The sequence below is a fragment of the Phyllostomus hastatus genome, unplaced genomic scaffold (genome assembly GCF_019186645.2).
Source record: "Phyllostomus hastatus isolate PE091 unplaced genomic scaffold, TTU_PhHast_1.1 phas_contig_80, whole genome shotgun sequence".
Taxonomy (NCBI): Eukaryota; Metazoa; Chordata; class Mammalia; order Chiroptera; family Phyllostomidae; genus Phyllostomus; species Phyllostomus hastatus.
In genome coordinates, this window is record NW_025333960.1 from 18,364,910 (window position 1) to 18,385,410 (window position 20,501).

The 20,501-nt window shown below is 37.8% G+C and overlaps 1 protein-coding gene across 3 annotated transcripts in view; it reads left to right on the top strand.

Annotated features, from left to right (window-relative positions):
* GREB1L (GREB1 like retinoic acid receptor coactivator) overlaps positions 1-20,501 on the top strand; it is a 273,756-nt gene that overhangs the window by 211,642 nt on the left and 41,613 nt on the right. For all 3 annotated transcript variants that reach the window (XM_045849981.1, XM_045849984.1, XM_045849982.1), the window contains 2 exons: positions 12,928-13,108; positions 15,529-15,721. In XM_045849981.1, coding sequence (XP_045705937.1) covers positions 12,928-13,108; positions 15,529-15,721 — 374 coding nt within the window. The remainder of the gene's footprint in view (positions 1-12,927; positions 13,109-15,528; positions 15,722-20,501) is intronic.

Here is a 20,501-nt window from a genome sequence, read left to right on the forward strand (position 1 = left end):
TTCAGTGGGTCTGGGTAGACTACAGATTCTGCATTTTTGACAAGCTCCCAGGAGATGCCAGTGCTGCTGGTCAGACAACCACACTTTGAGTAGCACAGCTCCATGAGAAATCCTTTGTTGTTAGCTCCATGGGTCAAATAAGCTGACTGACAGCAGATTGTTTTGTTTTTAATACTGACACATATAAAGTCCATGCCTTCTGGAGGCCCAGATGCCTGGTAACAGTGCAGTCTTCTCTTTAGCCTCTAAAATTCTGAATGTCAGTTACAAAATGACTTGTTGCCCTGTTACAAAACCAGTTGGACTGACTTATAGGTGATTAGCCAGAGAAGATCTAACACCTTCTCTTATAGTTGTCTCAGAAACCAGAGGGAGTTCTAGGCATCCACAACTACTGGCCATTTCTGCATTTTCTTTCTGCCCCCTCCATGGAGGGAAATGGATGGGCTTTAGTCACACCAAGCATTGACCATATGCTTTATTTCTTATGAATTTTCCACTTTCATAACATGGAGGGAACACCTTCCCTTATAGGTGTTTTACTTGTACTAATTGGCATTTATGGCCTTCCTGAGTTTGTGATCTGATATCCCAAATTGTGCTTGAGCAAACACATAGCACCTATTTCACATGGTGAAGTCATCCACCGCCAGCAGCTGTGCTCTCTGCAGAGCCTTATCCTGAAGTAACCTCTTGACAACCTGCACTTTCACCTCTCTTGATAAGCACAATGCCCTAAATAAAACCTGCATTTTTGACAGGTCAAGAAGTTAGAGCGGTCTTTCCTTTTCCCTTCTCAATGCCTTCCAAATTTTCTAAAGTGAGGATTTTAAGATTACCACTCCTCAGAAAGGCACAAGGATTTGACTAGTTACATAAGCTTAAAATCTAGAAAAATCAATGTTAAGGATAGATTTAGAAAATTCAAGGCAAATATATTTTGAAAATTATTCATATCTGGCTTTGGCATACATATTGACATTTTTGCTGCCAAAACAACCACGTCTATATATTTTAAAATAACTATATTCATTTTTATTATAGAAAAACATAGTTACAGTATTCTTTATTTTGAAAAATAAAAGAAACATTTAGACATTTATAATCCTACCTTTCAAGAGTAAATACTGTTAAAATCTACATATTAGCAAATGACTCAATAGCTGGTGTCCCAGGCTTTCTTCCCTATCTGTGTCTGCTTTTTCACTCAACATTATAGCATACACATTTTTCCATGTCCTGAAAAGCTTTTGTAAGCATCATTCTTAATGAATGTATAATATTTCATATCATAACACACCAGACTATATTTGCTTTGATATTTAAATACCTTCATATTATTGGAACATGTAACAGTTGATAGGATCATAAGAATATTAAGATGTAAAGAGAAATTATCCAGAGCAGAGTAAATAGTTAGCAAGAGATTATCCACTAAAACAACTTTTAAAACTCACAGTTATATACCCTGGCTGGTATGGCTCAGTGGATTGAGTGCTGGCCTGTGAACTGAAAGGTCACCACCAGTTCAATTCCTGGTCAGGCCACATGCCTGGGTTGCAGGCCAGGTGCCCAGCTGGTGGTGGATGAGAGGCAACCGATTAATGATCAGTGTTTCTCTCCCTCTCTTCTTCCCATCCCCTCTCTCTAAAAATAAGTAAATAAAATCTTAAAAAAAAAAAACACCAAAAACTTAGAGCTATAAAAACAGACAGGATTCTCAAGAAGTTATCTGACTCAGTTTTCTCATATTTTGCCATGTGAATCAACGAGAGCTTCATTTGCTTAACGTCACAGAGGACAGGACCTTGGGGACAAGAACCACTTTTTCATCTCTGTTTGCCTACTGCCTGATATGGTGCCTCTCTCAGGACTGGCAGCAAGTGCTTAACTCATGTTTGCATGGAGGGATGAGGGAGGAAGCGGAGGTTCCTCTCTCTAGCCCTCCATTTGCCTTTCCCTACAGGAAGCATTTCAGCAGCCAGCGTGCCAGGAAAAGCACCAGGCAGGCAGGAGCAGCCAGGGCATGCAGAAAGGCCACATCCTTGGCAGCCCTTGTATGGCTGAAAGAAAAAGGTGAAAATAGAAACCATCACATTGTTGCAGGCCCAGCACTAAGGCAAAGCACTTGATATCTCATCTACATTCTAATTAAGGAAGGGAAGCAGGGAGGAAAAGAAAATGTGATGAAAAGAATTTGAGGGTAAAAAAAATGAATGTGTTAAACATTTGTAAGTTTGCCCAAAATGGACTCATGACTGCTGGAGTGGTCAGTGGAGAACCAACATAAGGAATTTTGAGACTATAGGAAATGCTTCTGTTTCAGTGTTATTTTTAAAAGTGTGATGTTGTAGCATAATTCTTTTAATTCAGGAGACTATAAATTAGAATACTAAGTTCTGTAAATTAGAATACTAAGGTGTTGGTGCATTAAAAATGCAAGCCACTTCCAATTTAAGGTGAGTGGAATAAAAACAGGAAGTATTACTGACCGATAACATTTTCCTCGTTCCTGCTTTTAAAATGGTATAGGTGGGAGCCCCCAGAGAATGTGAGTTGATCTGGTAGCACCTAGTCAAGGAAGCTTTATCATGCTCAGGGGAATGACACAAATTTGATGCCTTAACACATGCCTGATTGATTATAAAAGAACCAGAGACACATTTTCATCTGCTGATACGTGCATAGACTATTCTATCCAAATGGGTGTAAGGAAAGTCCAGGTGGTAGTAGAGGTTAGAAGGGGAATGAAAACATAAAGGAAGGCATTTTCACATTCTAAAATATATTTTTCTGCCCTGGCTGGTGTAACTCAGTGGATTGAGCGCCAACCTGTGAACCAAAGGGTTGCCAGTTCAATTCCCCATCAGGGCACATGCCTGCACATAAAGAGGCAATCACACATAAAATATGTTTTTCTTGGTCTTACCAACTTTCTACTGCCTTGTCAGTCACCTAAAGTCTAAGCAATATTTATTGGGCTGGGACGAAGGTGGTAGGGAGGAGATCACAGGGAAGAAAGTGCTAGGAAATCAGTGGGTCCTGAGGTGAGATAGGGAAACAGCAGAGATTCCTTGTACAAGTGTAACTGAACAAGCACCTAAAGTTAGCATTCTTAAAGTCATTTTCAGCTATATAGTTAGCTGCCCAGTGCCCACCCCTGGTTTATAGAAGATGTTAGCACCTGGCCCACAGTCTTCTCTGCTTCCCAGTCTGCATCCATCCAAAGGTACTTTCTGACCAGGTAGATGACCAGCCAGTAAGTATCCTAGCTCAGTACCTTAAGCTCCTCATCCTCAAACACCTTTACCTGCATTCCTCCTCAGTCACCTGCTCCCTGGTCATATCCAAGACCATGCTGGGTCCTGGAATTCTTAATTCTAATATCTCCAATGTCAGACTGCAGACTCCTTTTCTACACAGTTTGCAGGGCGGGGGGCGGGGGGGAGCAATCAATCTTTCCAACTGATGCCATCATAAATTCTTATGTGGTTCTTTGGCTGGATCTCTTCCCCATTCTCCACAGTGGCTATTGCAGACTCGGTGTCACTCACTCAAACTTCGGACTTTGTCCTTCTCTCTTAGCAAATGGCCATGCCACCAACTCCCCTCCTTCCCCACCCCAATGGAAGAAAACTTCAGATAACTGCAGACACATCCACCTTTGTCCTTTCCCTCTTGATCAGTGCAAGAACTGTCCTCTATTTCAGCATAATTCTCCCACCTTGTTCTAAATACCACTTCTCATGGAACTCACTATTACTTTTTCTCACATTGTCACCTTCAACTTCTCTCTCTCCTGGGGCTCATTCCATCTGTTTAAACTTGCCCCACTGTCTGGAAGACAAAACAAGCCTCTGTTAATCTTCCCTAACCCTCCAGCTCATTCTCCTCTAGTTAACTGCCAAACTTATTGAGTTGCCTGTTGTTAGTTATCTCTATTTCCTCACCTCCCAGTCACTCCTCAACACCCTGGAAACTGGCCTCCACTTCCCACCCCCACCCTCACAGGACTCTTCACCAATGATACCAATGATCTTTTCAGTCCTTCTCTGAACTCTTCACAGCACAGGTGCCCTCCACTCCTTCCCTGCAGTATCTTTGGCTTCTATGACACACACTTTTGCAGCCTTTCTTCCTCAGCTTGTTTTCATGTGCTCATCACTGTCGTGGAGCTCAGCACTGTGCTGTGGCTGAAAGTTTAGTAATGCTCTTTCTCTTCAACTAGAAAGTAAAAGATTCAGGAAACATCTTTGTCTCATTTGTGACACAGCAGACACTTAATATTTATTGCACTGAATTTTTTATAAAATTTTGTTGAATTTTAAGTTAAAATCTATTTTAAAAGGAAAACAGAAGTAATATTTGAGATTTGGTAGTTCTCTGGCAAAAACAGATTAAGTCATCAAAACCATATTCTAGAAATCTACTTTGCCCAAGAGTAGAGACCTTAGATACATGTGTATCAGGTATATCTGTCAGTCACAGAGGGCTCTGAAGTTGCATCAGTGTGTTCAGGATGCTGTTCTGTGTAGGTCTACTGCTGCTTCCCTCCTGACCCAAAAAAACAGCACCAGAGTACACACACACCACACAGACAGGTCTCATGAGACCCAGATTAAAAACTCTCCCCCATTGGAAAGACAGAAGGGAGACAGCGGAGCCACCAGAAGACAAAGTGACTGCCAGTGCAATGGGCACTGAAAGTGATTAGCAGGATTTTTAACCAGCTATTTCAATTTCCAGTTTGTTTACATGCTGAAAAGAGATTGCCAGAGTGAAGGAATAGCCATTGTTATCATAATGCTATAAAAACTTAGCATGCTCTAATGATTTAGTATTTTCTTGATTTTCATATCCTTTTAAGCATTAGAATGTTTTTTGTTTTTTGTTTGTTTTGCATAACACACTTTCGGAGAAATTAATTCAATCCTCAGAAAAGATGGACAGCTAACTGAGAGTTTTATTTTCTTTAGGATATCTTCTTGGTTAGAAAAACAAGAAATAAAAGTTAGAGATAAAAAATTTAGAAATATAATTCTTTATTTTAAAAAATCAAGGGATGATAAGAACATTCAACTTAGATTATATTGTTCTCTCCAAATAAACAGGCAGGGTAGTGGGGCATGGAGTACTGGATCACATTTAATGACACCTCAGCATTTTGGATTTCTTTGATCATTATCAGTTTTACTTGATATCAGGACCCATTAGCTCCTTCTAGTGATGGGTTCTGGCCACTCATACAGACTTCTGACCTTTTTGGAAAGGCCTTTGACACTAGTGCTTTCCAGGTATTGTGGACTTGGTGTGTGTGTTCTTGTTTTGATCCCCCTCACAGGCCCCTCAGGTAGTTGAAACTTTGCTGTTTTTCTTTTCAAGTTTTTAGAGGCATTGCCTCAGAGGACATGTTTTTCTTGAATCCCGTAAAGGGCCAAAGAAGCCCGTCTGGATTCTGTAGCCTTCAGTAAGGAAATAGGAGCACAAGGGGCTTCATTTGAGCTGCTTGAGTCTTTTGCTGTCCAAGAAGGTTCTCTCCAGGGACCTTTCGAGTCAGTTATTTCTGTGGAAGACGTCCATGACGGGGGCACCACCTATGTCTGCTCTCGGGGTTCAGATTAATCACCTTTAGGGAACACAGTGATTCCCAACCACTGTGGTTCACTAGAACCCAGTGAGTGGTAAAATGTCATAAAAGAAGAGTTACTGTTGCCTCCGAAGTTCCAACTCAGGTCAAAAGTAAGATTTAGCGTTTAGGTAGACATGGCCTGGAATCTCTTGGTGCCACCATCAGTACCCCAGGTGGAAACTGCTAAGGCCCAGTTTTTATTGAGTTGGAAAAATGTGACAGATTTACTCATAATGTATTAGAATATAAACTTTTATTTAATCCTATAGAGCACTGATAAACAAATTATCAAGAAGATAGAAAGTGACCTCAGATAAGCCTTTTGTAGCACTTCTGACCATTTCAGATTACACCCCTCAGTGCATGTTTTTGAAAAACAAACAAAACATGAAAGCTAAACAAGACACTAGTGGAAAAGTTTATCTATATGGGGTTGAAGAGATAGGGATGGGTATAACTTTTTGTGTAGTTTTGATTTTTGATCTCTATTAGTTTCATATTCAAAAAAATTAAAATGATAGGGAAACCTTAATGTTGAATACAAAGAGAAATAAGTGAACCTAACTGCATATTAAGATGTTAACCACACACACAAAAAAAATTCAGGTATTTTTAGAATAAGCTTCTTTATTTTATAATCTCAACGTGATCTAAGGGCAAAAAGAATTGCAAATAAATCTTGAGTTTTAATCATTATGTTATTGGAAGTGGTATTAATAATTTTAAGACTATTTTGTGTATTTCATAGGATATAGCAAATAGATAAGTATTTTAATGTTGTTGAACAGCAGTGTTTTCACATGGAAGAAGGGAGCCTCAAATGTGGACTGGGGAAAAGTAAGGAATATTCCTTATAGACTTATATTAGAGATATAAGAACTCATAACTTGAAAAAAATTAATGTTTCCTAAAGCTCTGTCATAGTGATATCGCAGTATGAGTGTGAACATTTAGCATCCAGATTTTTTTGGCTTACAAATACCATTCCTGACTGTCCCAACTCTGAGGTGGAATATCTTATTCTAGAAAGCAAGGAAGTACTCAAAGATTGATGGGGACATTTCAAAAAGACATCACAGCCTGCTTAAAGGGGATTTTATTGGCCACATTTGGTAATTTGGGGTATCAAAAGGAATGATGGCAATAGATCATAATCTATTAAACCATGAGTCCATAGTAATACTAAAGAAATAAAAGGGGTAGGAGATGCGAGGGGTGGGGGGGCGAGGCTTTCTTTACAAAAGAGTACTACCTAATAAATGTAGGAAAATGATAGAATTAGAGAATCCACATTTTGTAATACCAATGTAATTATTGATTCTAACAAGTATTGTTAATGAATACTAAAACCATTGGTTAAAATGTCATTTGGGAACAAATATTCACACAGTCTGAAAGTATTATCCACATTTTAAAAATTACAAAGAGGAGAAAGTCTTTACAGTGGATACATCTGGCAGTAGATACTACCAATCAAGTGCAGTGAGTAATTATTGATTAGATATTAGACCTAAAAATAAAAAATTAAAAACACAACTCTGGACAATCAGTGAAACTCAAGTGTGAGCTGTGTTTTAGAGGACATCATGCTGACATTAGTTACTACTGACGGACATTTGGGTTATTTGTACTTTTTCACTATTTCAAACAATGCTGGTGCACACACACTGGAGTTTCTCTGGGAGTAAGATTGTTGGAGAACAGATTATGTACTTTTTCAACTTTACTAAATAATGTTAATTTTTCTTGTACTTTTTCAACTTTATTAAATAATGCTAAATTTCTTAATAAGGTGGTTATATTTACACCCCCATCAACAATGTATGTGTTTTAGTTGCAAATATTTGATATGGTCATGCTTCTTTTAAAATTTTCTATTGTACATCTACAGGAAAGTCACAAAAATGGTATAAAAGATCCAAAAATATAATTAAGAAATCATTTCCATTTATAATAGCATGAACAAGAATAAAAATGGGAAATATTGGGCAAAAGAAGTGTAAAACTTACACTCTGAAAACTAAAAAACGTTGAAAAAAATTAAAGAAGATCTAAATAAATGGAAAACATCCCATATTCATGAATTAGAAGACTAATTAATATTTTAAGATGGCAGTATTCCCCAAATTGATCTACAGATTCAATTCATTCCCTATCAAAAGCCCAGCTAGCTACTTTACAGAAATTGACAAGCTGATCCTAAAATTCATATGGAAATCAAAGGGACTCAAATTCTGTGTTTACTTAAAATATATGAAAATATTTCAAGAATACTCAAAATATTGAAAAAGAAGAATAAAGTTATAAGACTCTCACTTCCTCCATTTTAAAACTTAATACAAAACTATATTTATCACAGCAGTGTGGTACTAGCATAAGAACAGACCCATAGGTCAATGGTTCAAAATTGAAAAAGTCTGGAAATAAATTCTTCTATTTATGATCAATTGAATTTTGCAGGTGCCAAGACTATTAAATGGGGGAAAGAATAACCTTTTTAACAAATGGTGCTGGGGCAACTGGATATCCACATGTGAAAGAAGGAAGTTGAACCCCTACCTCACAAACAAGAACTAACTAAAAAGAGGTCAAGGACCTAATGTAAAAACTAAAACCATAAAATTCTTAGAAGAAAATAATGGTGTAAATCTTCATGGCTTTGGATTAAGCAGTGATTTTTTAGATACAGCACAAACAATTAAAAAAAAACTAGACACCATCAAAATTAAAACTATTTATGCTTCACAGGATACTACCAAGAAAGTGAAAAGAGAATGCACAGAATGGGAGAAATTATTTGTGAATCATTTATCCGATAAGGGACTTATATTTACAATATTTGAAGTCCTATTACAAGTCAATGATAAAAAGACAAACAGCCTAATTAAGATATAGGTAAAGGATCTGAATCAGCATTTATCCAGAGAAGACATACAGATGGCCAATGAGCCCATGAAAAGATGCTCAGCATCACTAGCTAATGGGAGAAATGGAAATCAAAACCACACAGAGATACTACTTCATACCTGCTATGTGTGAAGACAGACAATAACAAGTGTTGTTTAATATGTGGAGATATTAGAATCCTCTACACTGCTGATGGGGATGTATGAGGAGGGAACAAGGAAAAACACTGGAATTATCTTCTCTATGGTGGGTCCCTTATAGTAGAGGCTTCCCTTGCTAGGTGAGTGTTCTAGGAACCCATCTGTATCAGTGTGCCAACTGGCATTGTTGTGAGAGGCTGCATTCAACTTCAGTGAATTTTTTTAAGACTCTTTCAGCACGTTTTTCCATTTCATGATAGGTGATTTACAAGCACACCTGCCCACATGGCACTGAGTGTTCAGCAGATTTTGACCAAAAATGGCATGACTCCTATGCCCCACCCTCCCTATTCACCAGATCTCACCCTGAGTGACTTTGTTTTTCCAGATGAGAAAAGCCCTCAAAGGGAAAAGCTTTGCTGATGTGGAAGAGGTGAAACAAAAAATGGCAGAAGCACTAAAAGATATCAAAATCGATGAGTTCAAAAACTGCTTTGAGCAGTGGGAAAAAAAAAGTCTCGATAGGTGTATTGCATTAAATGGAGAGTACTTTGAAGGTGACTGAAGTTTAAACATGTAAGAGTAAATACACAACTTTTTATAAATAAATTCTGGGTTTGTTTGGGTCCCCCCTCTGAAATGACATAGCCACTTTAGAAAACAATCCTGCATTCCTCAAATGGTTAAACATAGAGTTATCATATGATCCAGCAATTCTTCACTTAGGTATGAAATAAGAAAGAAATGTAAACATGTCCACACAAAAACTGTATACAAATGTTCATAGTGGCATTAACTGGAAAATATCCAATGCCCATCAACGGATGAATGGATAGACAAAGTGTGGTATATCCATACAGTAGAAAAATTACACAGCAATAAAAAATGAAATACTGACACATGCCACAACATGGATGAAACTTGAAAACATTATTCCAAGTGAAAGAAGTTAGTCATATATGTTTATATATTGTCATGGGTTCAATTATATTAAATGTCCAGAATAAGCAAACCTATAGAGAAGGAAAATAGATTCGGCTGGGGGACCAAGTGGGGAATTGAGGGCTGATGGTTAAAAAGTATGAGGTTTTTTTAGAGGTTGTGAAAGTGTTGTAAAATTGATTGTGGTGATTGTTGTAAAACTGTGAATGTATTAAAAGCCATTAAATTGTGTATTATAAATGGGTGAATTATATATGAACTATATATCAATAAAGCTATTAGAATGAATACTCTTAGCCAGCTTCCCTGAAGGTTAATACCTTATATAACCATAGTAAACCATCAAAACAGAAAATCAATCTTGGAACAACACTATCAACTAAAAACCTCACCAGTCTTCCCCTTACTGCCATGTTTCTGTTCTGGGATCCAAAGCAGGATCACAGTTGCATTCAGTTGTGTGTCTTCTGATAAGATTTATTCCTAGGTGCTTAATTTTTTAATTTTATTAAAAATGTATTTAAATACATATCCTCACTACTGCTGATATATGGAAATGCAACAATTTTTATGGATTGATTTTCCAATCCATCAACTTAACTAAATGCTTATTAATTTAATTTATCTGGATTATTTTGTGTTTTCTACACAGACATATATTAGTAAATAATGAAATTTTTGTTTCTTTTTTTTAAGTTTTGTTTCATATTTTACAGTTTTAAGAGAAAAAAATCAGGATATACAATTATAGACTATAACCTAAGTAGTACAGTATACATAGGAAGGAATGCAAAAAAACGTTTGCAGTGGCTTATTTTGAGTTAAAGAATTATGGATAGCCCTGGCAAGTGTGGCTTAGTGGATCGAGTGCCGGCCATGTGAACCAAGGGGTCACTGGTTTGATTCCCAGTTAGGGCATATGCTGGGTTATGGGCCAGGTCCCTGGTAGGGGGTGCATGAGAGGCAACCACACATGATGTTTCTCTCCTTCTCTTCCTCCCTCCCTTCCCCCTCTCTAAAAAAATAAATAAAATACTTTAAAAAAAGAATTGTGGATAAATTTCTTTTTTAATATATCTCTATACTTTTCAGTTTTTCCAAGATGAGTGTCTATCACTCTCATCACCAGTCAAGAAACAAAACTTAAAAATAAAAGCAAGTCTAAAACAAAATTTAAAGGTAAGGATGATCTACTAAAAATGCCCAGATAGGAACAGAACAATTATGTCTATTATGCCTGCTCCCAACCCAAATTCACCACTGCAAAACTAACTGGCTGCACAGTTATGGACTAATAGACCATATTATATCTTAGATAACTACCCCTTAGATTTGACCTGTCAAAGGTTTTCTTATTTCATTTGTTTTGAAATGTAGTCACCTATTAATGGTCCACAAGATGTTTTTCCTCTTTAAGAATTAACTATGGTCTTTACATATTAGGATGCCTTTAACTTGTTTCCTAAGGGCAAACTTAGGAAATATCTACTAATTTTCAATTGATTCTACTCTCCCCATTTTACAGATTAGGGAACAGAAACCCCAGAGATTAAGTAGATTCCCTGTGCCTCTGCTTACCTCCTCTGCCCCGTAGTACTTTGTCTCCCATGATGACACCTGTCAGAATTACCCATCTTCTCCATCATAAGATTCATCAGACTAAGGTCTTTGGCCTGCTGTCCTCTGTATTCCCAGGCCTAGCACAATACTTGACAGGGTACCTGATACAAAGTAGATGTTCAGTAAGTCACTATCAAATGTTGAATGAATTTTACAAGCAATTCACATTCAAAAAAATCAGAATGATTGCCAAATATTTGATTACTCTTGAAAATATTCATAATGTTTGACTACATTTGGGTGGGAACTGAAAACAGTCTCTGAGGAAAGTCTCCTAATGAAAAATGTTTGAAAGCAAAATTACCTTCTGTTCACCTTTTCTCATAGAATGAATTTTTCATATGGTAAAACATTTTTCCTTTTTAAAAAATCCCACTTGGGGCTATTTGTATTATAGCATCTAGATGTTAATTGTACATGGTTGTACTTTGAGCTGGTTTTATATTAAAAGAAAAGCTAGATAAATAAAACTAAGTCAACAATTCAAGTCTCTGTTTTATTTTTTAAATTTATTTTCTTAATTATTTTCACACAGTTCAGGCTGGTAGGTGTGGCTGATACTAGATTCTAAATAGATGTCCTTCAACCCTTGAAATCCAGGCTGGTCCTCAAGGACCATATCCAACCCCCAAATCAACCTTCTCGTTCCTTCTCCTGCTTGTAGGGCCATAGGCTTGATCGCCACCCCCCCCCCCCGGCCCCCCGCTCATCTCAGATGGCATGGCCCTCCCTCCATGCTGCCAAGTGTCTGGGGTGGGAAGGAGAGTTGTGCACCCTTATTTTCTGTTTTTTTCCCCAGCTTTATTGAGCTATAATTGATAAATAACATTGTATAAGTTCAAGGTATACAATGTGATGATTTGATACATGTAAAGTTTTGGTACATTTACCACACTGAAGTTAGTTAACACCCTCTTCATCTCACATAATTACCATTTTGTTTCCATTTTAAAGGAGGATTTGGTGTTTTAATTAACAATCCCAACAACAGTTTCATGTGCCTAGAACTATTTTAGATGTTTATATGTAGAAGTAATGTAATTATAGACCAAAATAATGATAGAGTACTAAAGTTTCACAATTTCTAACATTTTGACAATTTATTACTCTTGGGTAATTTAGTTCATTTTTTTAATTTGGTACATAACTCAACATTATTGAGGGTTTCCCATACTCTAGATACTGTGCAGAATGTCACTGTATAAAAGTGAGTAAAATATTAAATAAAAAGGCTCATAATTTAGTTTTGGTATCTTTAGACCTCACACGGTATTTTTCTTTTTTCTTACATTTGTTTTGTTGCTAACTTTCAGGTATGGAAGGCTTATATTATATTAATTTAGCCAAGAGCTGTAGCCCAAAGTGTCACTTTTCCGAGTGAACTGTATAGTAGCTGTTAGCAGCAGCACCTCATATATAAATAGAATTTAATTATACAGAGGGCTCATACACTTACCTGTTTCTACTTCATGTATCAAATTGTTTTCTGTTTTCATTTGTGGGAGGAAGAGTGGAGTTTCTTAAGAAAAGGAAATCTGATACTTCTCAAAATTGTGGGGAATATGAAAAAAGAAAAGTATCTGTTCTCTAAACCTCATTATATGATTAGTACCCAGCATATCAGGTGACACTGAACTTACCTCATTTATGTATATGTATATAAAAATAGGCTTTTTTTCTTCTTGGCAGGTGTCCTTGTAGACTTGGGTCTGGAGGAAAATGGGACAGCTTATCAGAGAGCCGAGAAATATGTTGTTCGTCTAGACAATGAGATCCAAGCCAAGTTTGAAGTTTTCATGAGAAAAGTGAAACAGAACCCGTATACACTGTTTGTGCTGGTCCACGACAACTGCCATGTGGAACTAACGAGGTGATTGCTTCAGAGTGAGCAAATGCAATATTTCTTCTACAGCAGCAGTAGTTATGTAATAAATTATTTAAAAGGTGATGGTTTGAAAACCCAAGGACCATAGCATTTGGCATCCTTATTGATAACATTCCTGCCCTTCTCTTGCTCTTTTACCCTTTCTTACCACTTTAATGTTGATTTTATTAGAACTATGCTGTGGGTGAATTTACACTTTACTATTAAAAATACCATTTTAAGGGCACTGTGGCGCTTCAAAAAAGCATGGCATCGAGGAGGTCGAGGTTCATGAGCTCCCAGCAGGCCCCTGTGTTTGCCCTTTCACCACCATTCCTCCTCCCCAGTTCTTTTCCTGTCTTTTTTCCCTTCTCTTCTATTCCTAGCTCTGCTATTTCTCTTTTTCCTTGCCTTTCTTTCTTCCCTCTTACCATTAATAGCAGTAGAGATGCTACTTTAATGATCTGGGAGCTTGTTAATGAAAGATCAGTGCATGTGGCATGATGGAGCTAGTTTTGCTGCCAGATCAAATTACAGCAATGATCAGGTAGCGGGTATCTTGCTCCTATGGATTAATAAGGCAAAGAATTTAAAGGTGGGGAGGATAGTCCTCAAGTGTTTATAGACTTTCTTTTTTTCAGGACACAATGAAGTTAAGGATCTAGAAGTGTTCTGGTCTGTGCTAGAAATAGTAAGAGTGCTTGCTCAGAAGCTAGAATGTGTTTGGCACTCCATAATACAAAATTTAGAGCCATGTGTAGGTATAAGCAAGATCTTGCATAACTTTGTTAGGTTGAGCATGAAGGAAGGGAGAGAGGGAGAGAAGGAGAGAGGGAGGAAAGAAGGGAGGAAGGAAGGAGGGAAAGAGGGAAGAAAAGGGACAGAGGAGAAGAGAGAGAGAGAGAAAGAAGGAAAAAGGAAAGAAATTTTGCCCACATCCTGTTTAGTTACCACTAGTGTTCTATTGGGTTGTCCAAAAATTTCATTTAGTTTTATCTATACAATGGCTCTACTAGAGCTTAGTTGTCTTTAACTTCATTTAAAACAATTTTGTTAGATTGTATTGTGACTGCTGTCATATTGGCATGCATTAAAAAAAAAACTTACCAAAACTGGTGAATTTTTGTGCATCCATGTTAGTATTGAAGATGGAATAAGATATGCAACATTTTTGGTATATTATGCCTTATTATTTTGAGAAAGGTAAAAATGCAACTGAAATACACACAAAAAAAGATTTGTACAATGTATGGAGAAGGTGCTATGACTGATCAAATGTGTCAAAAATGGTTTGCAAAGTTTCTTGGTACTACTGACATTTTGGCCAGATAATTCTTTGCTGTGGGGTTGTCTTATGCATTGGAAGATGTTTAGCAGCACCCTTGGCATACCCACTAGAAGCCAATAGCAGGAGACAGTATACTCAAAATACCCAAATCAATAGTTATTGGTGAAAAATGAAAAATGTGTCTTTTATTTTATGGAAAAATTAAATGGACTTTTTGGCCAACCCAATATAAGCAGAAATATCTCACTGACATTATATACCTTGTCCCTAAAGTTTGGGGTAATAGCTCCAAGGATTATGCATTGGGTCTCTCTGTATTTAATTCCCCAGGGCAACCTGGTACATACACACTGAACACAACTAAAGATGCTTCAGAAAGAAGAAAATTTTAGTCACAGGGAGGGGGGGTAGGAAGAAACCTCCCTACAATCTATCAAAGTAATTTCCAACTATTTTCATCTCATGGCACACATAAACTAATTATTAAATTCTGTGGCACACTAAAAAATACGTTTTTTGCTAACCTGACAAAAATAGGTATAATTTTGAGTCATTCACACTGCATGGCTATTGTTGACTGTTATCATTCTTTTTATTTGACAATCTGAAGGAAAAGAGGTCAGTGCCCCTGACTAAGTAGTCAGGTATTGCATGTTTTAAAAATCCCTGCAGCACACCAATTGAAAATCTCTGGTCTAGCAACCTCAAGGGGAGGAGAGTGGCGTTAACACATGGGGGATCCCTGTGGCTCTGAGCCTTTCTGGGGGTACAGATCATTGCACAGTGATAAGCATCACGCTTTGATGGAGAAGCTTCCTCATTCAGGTGAGCTTTCACACTGAAGTGATCTATCTCAGCTGCAGATTAAGATATCATTGGCGTGGATAATTGAGTTTAAATTCTGAGGTATGTAGATCAGGGTAATTTGAAAAGGGGGGGGAATGCCTGAAATCTTGGTGAAAGGGGTAAGAAGGAGTACTCTTGTTGGTCTTCCAAATCAATGTTCATTGCTTCTACTCCTACTCCCAAAGAACTAGGGAAAAAAAAGGAGCTAAAAAGTTACCTCCAATTTGATATCTGCTTCTGTGTCTCATCAGTTTAATCTGGATATCTGAATGTGACTTTCAATATTTTACAGTGTCATTTCGGGCAATTTGTCACATGGTGAACCTAGTCATGGATTGGCTGATAGAGTCATTAATTGCAGAGAAGTTCTGGAAGCTTTCAACCTCTTGGTACTCCAGGTTAGCTCCTTCCCATACACTCTGCAGACCCAGCAGTCCCGAGTCAGCTCCAGCAATGAAGTTCACTGGGTACAGCTGGACAACACGGTGAGTCTCTGTTCTACTCTCAGATGCACAGCCATGTTCCTAGTTCCCTGGGGGCAGAATCTTATAATGAAACATGGTCATGGGTTTGTAAAGTATAGCACACAAGTTCAAGCATCTGATTAACATAATGCTTTATCTTCTAGTAATTATAATTATCATAACATTAAAAACTAGAGAATAGTGTCTTACATAAAATTGATTAGGTGGCTCTCTTTTAGGTTATCATCAGATATGAAATTGCCTACCTTCTATAGTTTGTGCTCCCAAAAATGATATGATCTGATACCTTCATCAATATTATGGATTGTCTTTGTGCCTTTACTGATTCATTTGAATCTAAGACCGGGAAATTTTATTGTCCTGCTCAGTGGCATCTCTGTCATGTTTCCATCTCTCATCTGCCCCACTGTTTAGTTACCCACATGCTCCCCACCAGTTAGGTTTTTCTATTTAATCAGACTTCTTGTCAGCATTGTACATATCTAGGTCTTCATAATTTTTTTACTTTAATCCTAATGACCTATAAACTGTATGCTAAATATACTATCAAAGAAAAGAAATGAGTTTCATTTTTTTAAAAAAATAAAGATTAGCCATTAAGCAATGGATCCTTTGTTTTAAAATATTGACATATTGATATTTAAAAATAAATATGTTGAAGTGAAAGATGCCAGAAATGTCTTACCTAAGAATAACTGTTTATTCATTAACCCAGTGTATTTCATTGTTATGAAGTAGGTATGTTTTCCCTGACTTGGAATTCTTCTTTCTGAGTATTAGCTTGTCCTTTGCAGTCATGCAAGCTCGGGTCACAGATTCCTGTTGGCATCAACAGTCCCTTCCTTCTGAGAACTGTCTCAATGTGTTCACAATCACATACAGGTTTCTTTGAGCTTTCACTTTGCTGGTCTCTTCTCCTCCCAAGCTCCAGCCATTGAATAGGTGGTCAAGTTACCAGTAAGATAAGAAGCAGCCACAGTTCTTTGCCTCTAAGGGGTAGGGCACACCTGCAGGCTACCCAAGAAGTTGCCCTGCCACAGCATGGATTGCCAATAGAATTGACAAAAGGAAAAACTGTTTTTTAATCCAACAGATAGATCTCTACTGAATATTAAGTTTCAATATATTGTTGGTGAGGGTGCAGGAGCACTATCCTAATTTACCTTGTTGGTTCAGTCTTTCCCAGAGGGGTAGGGAGAAGGACTCCACTTCTGCTTTTTAACTTCTCTTCAATAAAGTAATGAGAGAAACAGGCTCAAGTTAATTTTTCTTAAAATCACTCCTATGGATTATGGTTAATTTTTAGGTATAATAATGGTAGTGTGGTCATATTTTTAAAGGGTTCTTATCTTAGAGATATCTAGTAAAATATTTATGGATTAGAGACATAATACCCAATATTATATTCTAAATAATTGAGGAATGGAAGTTATTATACTCTAATGTTTAAAAAAAATCATTCCTATGAAATTGAGATCAACATGGAGAAAAGGTAAAACATTGCATCTAATTTACAACTATAACTTTACACGTTTAGGGGAGAAGCTCCTAACATTTAGCCTCCTTAGTTATCCTGAAGCCAATGGCCCATAGAAGGAATGACAAACAAATTCAACTAAAAAAATATTATTAAGCACATATGGGCTTGTGTTAGACCTTTCTAAGAACACACAGTGAGCTCATGGTTTACAGGAGAGAGCAAGGTACACATCAACATCACTATTGTACAAAGTATAATACGGCACATGTAGGGAAAAGAGAAGGGGCAGAGGCAGGGGGTTTGGGGTTGGCAGAAAGGGTGAATAGGGTCAAAAGGTACATACTTCCAGTAATAACATAAACAAGTCCTGAGCGTGTAATGTACACATGGTAACTATAGTTAACAATACTGTATAGTGTATTTGAAAGTTGTTAAGAAATATCTTAAAAGTTCTCACCACAGGGAAAAAAATTGTGCCCTGGTTGGGTGGCTCATTTGGTTAGAGCATTGTCCTATACACCAGTCAAGGGTTGCAGGTTCAATTCCCAGTCAGGGCACATACCTGTTGAGTTTGACCCCTGGTCAGGGTGTGTGCAGGAGGCAACAGATTGTTTTTCTCTCACACCGATGTTTCTCTCTCTCTCTCTCTCTCTCTCTCTCTCTCGCTCTCTCTGCCCCTCTCCCTCTCTCACATTCCTTCCCCTCTCTCTAAAATTGATAAATATATCTGTCGGTGAGGGGGAAAAAAGAAGAAAATTGTAACAGTGTGTGGTGATGAATGTTACCTAGACTTATTGTGGTGAGCATTTCACAATATATACAAATATTGAATCATGTTGCAAATCTGAAACTAATGTTATATGTCAATTATATCTCAATTTTCTGTATATTTTTTAGTTGTCAGAAAAAAATAAAACAAAAAGAAAGTAAATAAGACAATTTAAAAAAAAACACAAAATTCTCTGGGAGTTGAAGGGAGGGAGAAGTTCCATCCATTGGGGAGCACCAGGAAAGGTGACATGGAGAGGAAGGACAGAGCCAGCAGCCTGGGAGTGGCCAATCTGGGCAGCAGACAGCTGGGGCAGGGCCACAGAGGAGAAAACATTGGCATTTTTCAGAGAATATGTAGTGGGATTAAAAGGAACCTGGAAGTATATATATGGAGGTTTAAAGTACCAGGCTGGCAAAATTTATACTTCTTATACAAGCATTAACGATTTCTTATCAAAAGCATAGTATTGTTAGAAATATCAGAATATATGTTTCTTTTATTTTTATATTAACAATGTAAATGTACAGCTTAATGAATTTCCACAAACTAAGACTACACACCCATGAGACTAGCACCCAAACGATGAAATAGAATAGTACCACCACCCCAAAAGCCAGGCACTCCCCCGCCAAAGGGAAAAACTCGTCTGGCCTCTTACACCATAGGCTTGGCCTGTCCAGTTTTCAACTTTATGTAAATGAAACCATTCAGTATACACTCCTTCGCATCTGGCTTCTTTTGCTCCTCAATGTTTGTGAGATTCTTCTCTATCTTTCATGGATCATAAACATTCATTGTTATTACTGTATATAGATTTCACTGGGTGACTTTACCACAATTCGTTTATTCATCGTGCTCATTTCTTTCAAATAGTGCTGCTGTAAACATGCTAGCACATGCCTTTTAGTACACATATGTATGCACTTCTGTTGGTTATACACCTGGGAGTGAAATTGCCGGGTCTTAGGGTATGCATGTGTTCAGCTTCAGGAGATACTGAGAGGCTGCATTTTAAAGCAGTCCATTAACTGTAGAGGCAACGTCAGCATGATTAGAAATGGGGAGATCATTCATCTGGCTTTCCTGGTAATTTGAGTTAGAATTAATAAATACAATAATCAGAATAGTGGTCCTGACAATAAAAAAGAATGAAAGAAATGGTGACTTTTCTAGGATTTGCTTATTGGCAAAGAGGGAAAAGTCAGAGGTATCTTTGAGATGATGCCTTTAGATGGAAAGAAGTCAAGAGGAAGACTGATCATGGAGGACCGATAAGACAGATTGAATGAGCTAAGATGAATGCAAGGGCATTGTAGCAAAGGTCAAGTTGGAGTTCAGGCTTTACGTTGAGGATTTGGAATATTTTCTCAAAAACAGTGATCAGTGAAGCAGCTTGTGTAGATAAAATCATGAAAGAAAATAAGAAAACTGCCAAGAGGGCAGTGAGGCCAAGGACTGACAAGTGAAGGCTGTTTGTTAGGTTTGGCCTCCGGAGTGGGATGAAAAGCAGAGGCAGCAGTGGAAGGAGAGGGAGCATTGCTGCATCAGGTCACTGCATGGACAGGACTTCAGGAGGGGGCAGATTTTTTTTATTTTTAGAGAGATGGAAGGGAGGGAGAGAAACATCAACGTGTGAGAGATACATTGACTGGGGTGCCTCTTGCACACCCCCATCTGGGGACCTGGTCTGCAACCCAGGCATGTGCCCTGACCAGGAATGGAACTGGCGGCCTTTTGGTTCCCGAGCTGGTGTTCAGTCCACAGAGCCACACCAGCCAGTGTAGGAGGAGGACATTTCTTTTTAAAGAAAAGGAACATTCTACCCAAAGACTGAAGGATTCAATAAATAGTATGATTTATATTTGGGGACATATGCATTTTTACAGTAACATCATTCATTGTTTCATAAGTCATATTTTAAAGGGTGGTCCAATTAATGACAACTTTTGTAATACTTACAAAACTACAGTCACAGTGTAATGCAAATGTAACAGATTTCAAAAACTGTTCACTTCTAATTCCTGTCTTTAGTAGCTCTGGTTCTTTTTTTTTTTTAAATTTTTATTTATCTTTAAAGAGGGAAGGGAGGGAGAAAGAGAGGGAAACATTAGTGTGTGAGAGAAACATCAATTCATTGCCTCTTGCACACCCCCAACCAGGGACCCGGCCCACAACCCAGTGATGGGCCCTGACCAGGAATTGAAGCGATGACCCCTCCTCGGTTTGCAGGACAACACCCAACCCACTGATCCACACCAGTCAGGGCAGTAGCTCTGGTTCTTTAAACTCATGCTGGCCCAAACTGATCATAAACCATCCATTTAACAACCTGCTCCATAATTTTGCTAAGAAAAGAGAAAGAAAAAGAAAAATGAGGACAGGTGGATACATCTTATCCAGCAAGTTTAAATGCTGCATCTGGAAAAGGAGCAGGCTTGGAGTAGGATCTTACATTTTCCCAAAGAAATAAGACCAATGACGAGAAGGAAATTGAAGACCAAGTTCATACATGATACAGCTTTTCCACT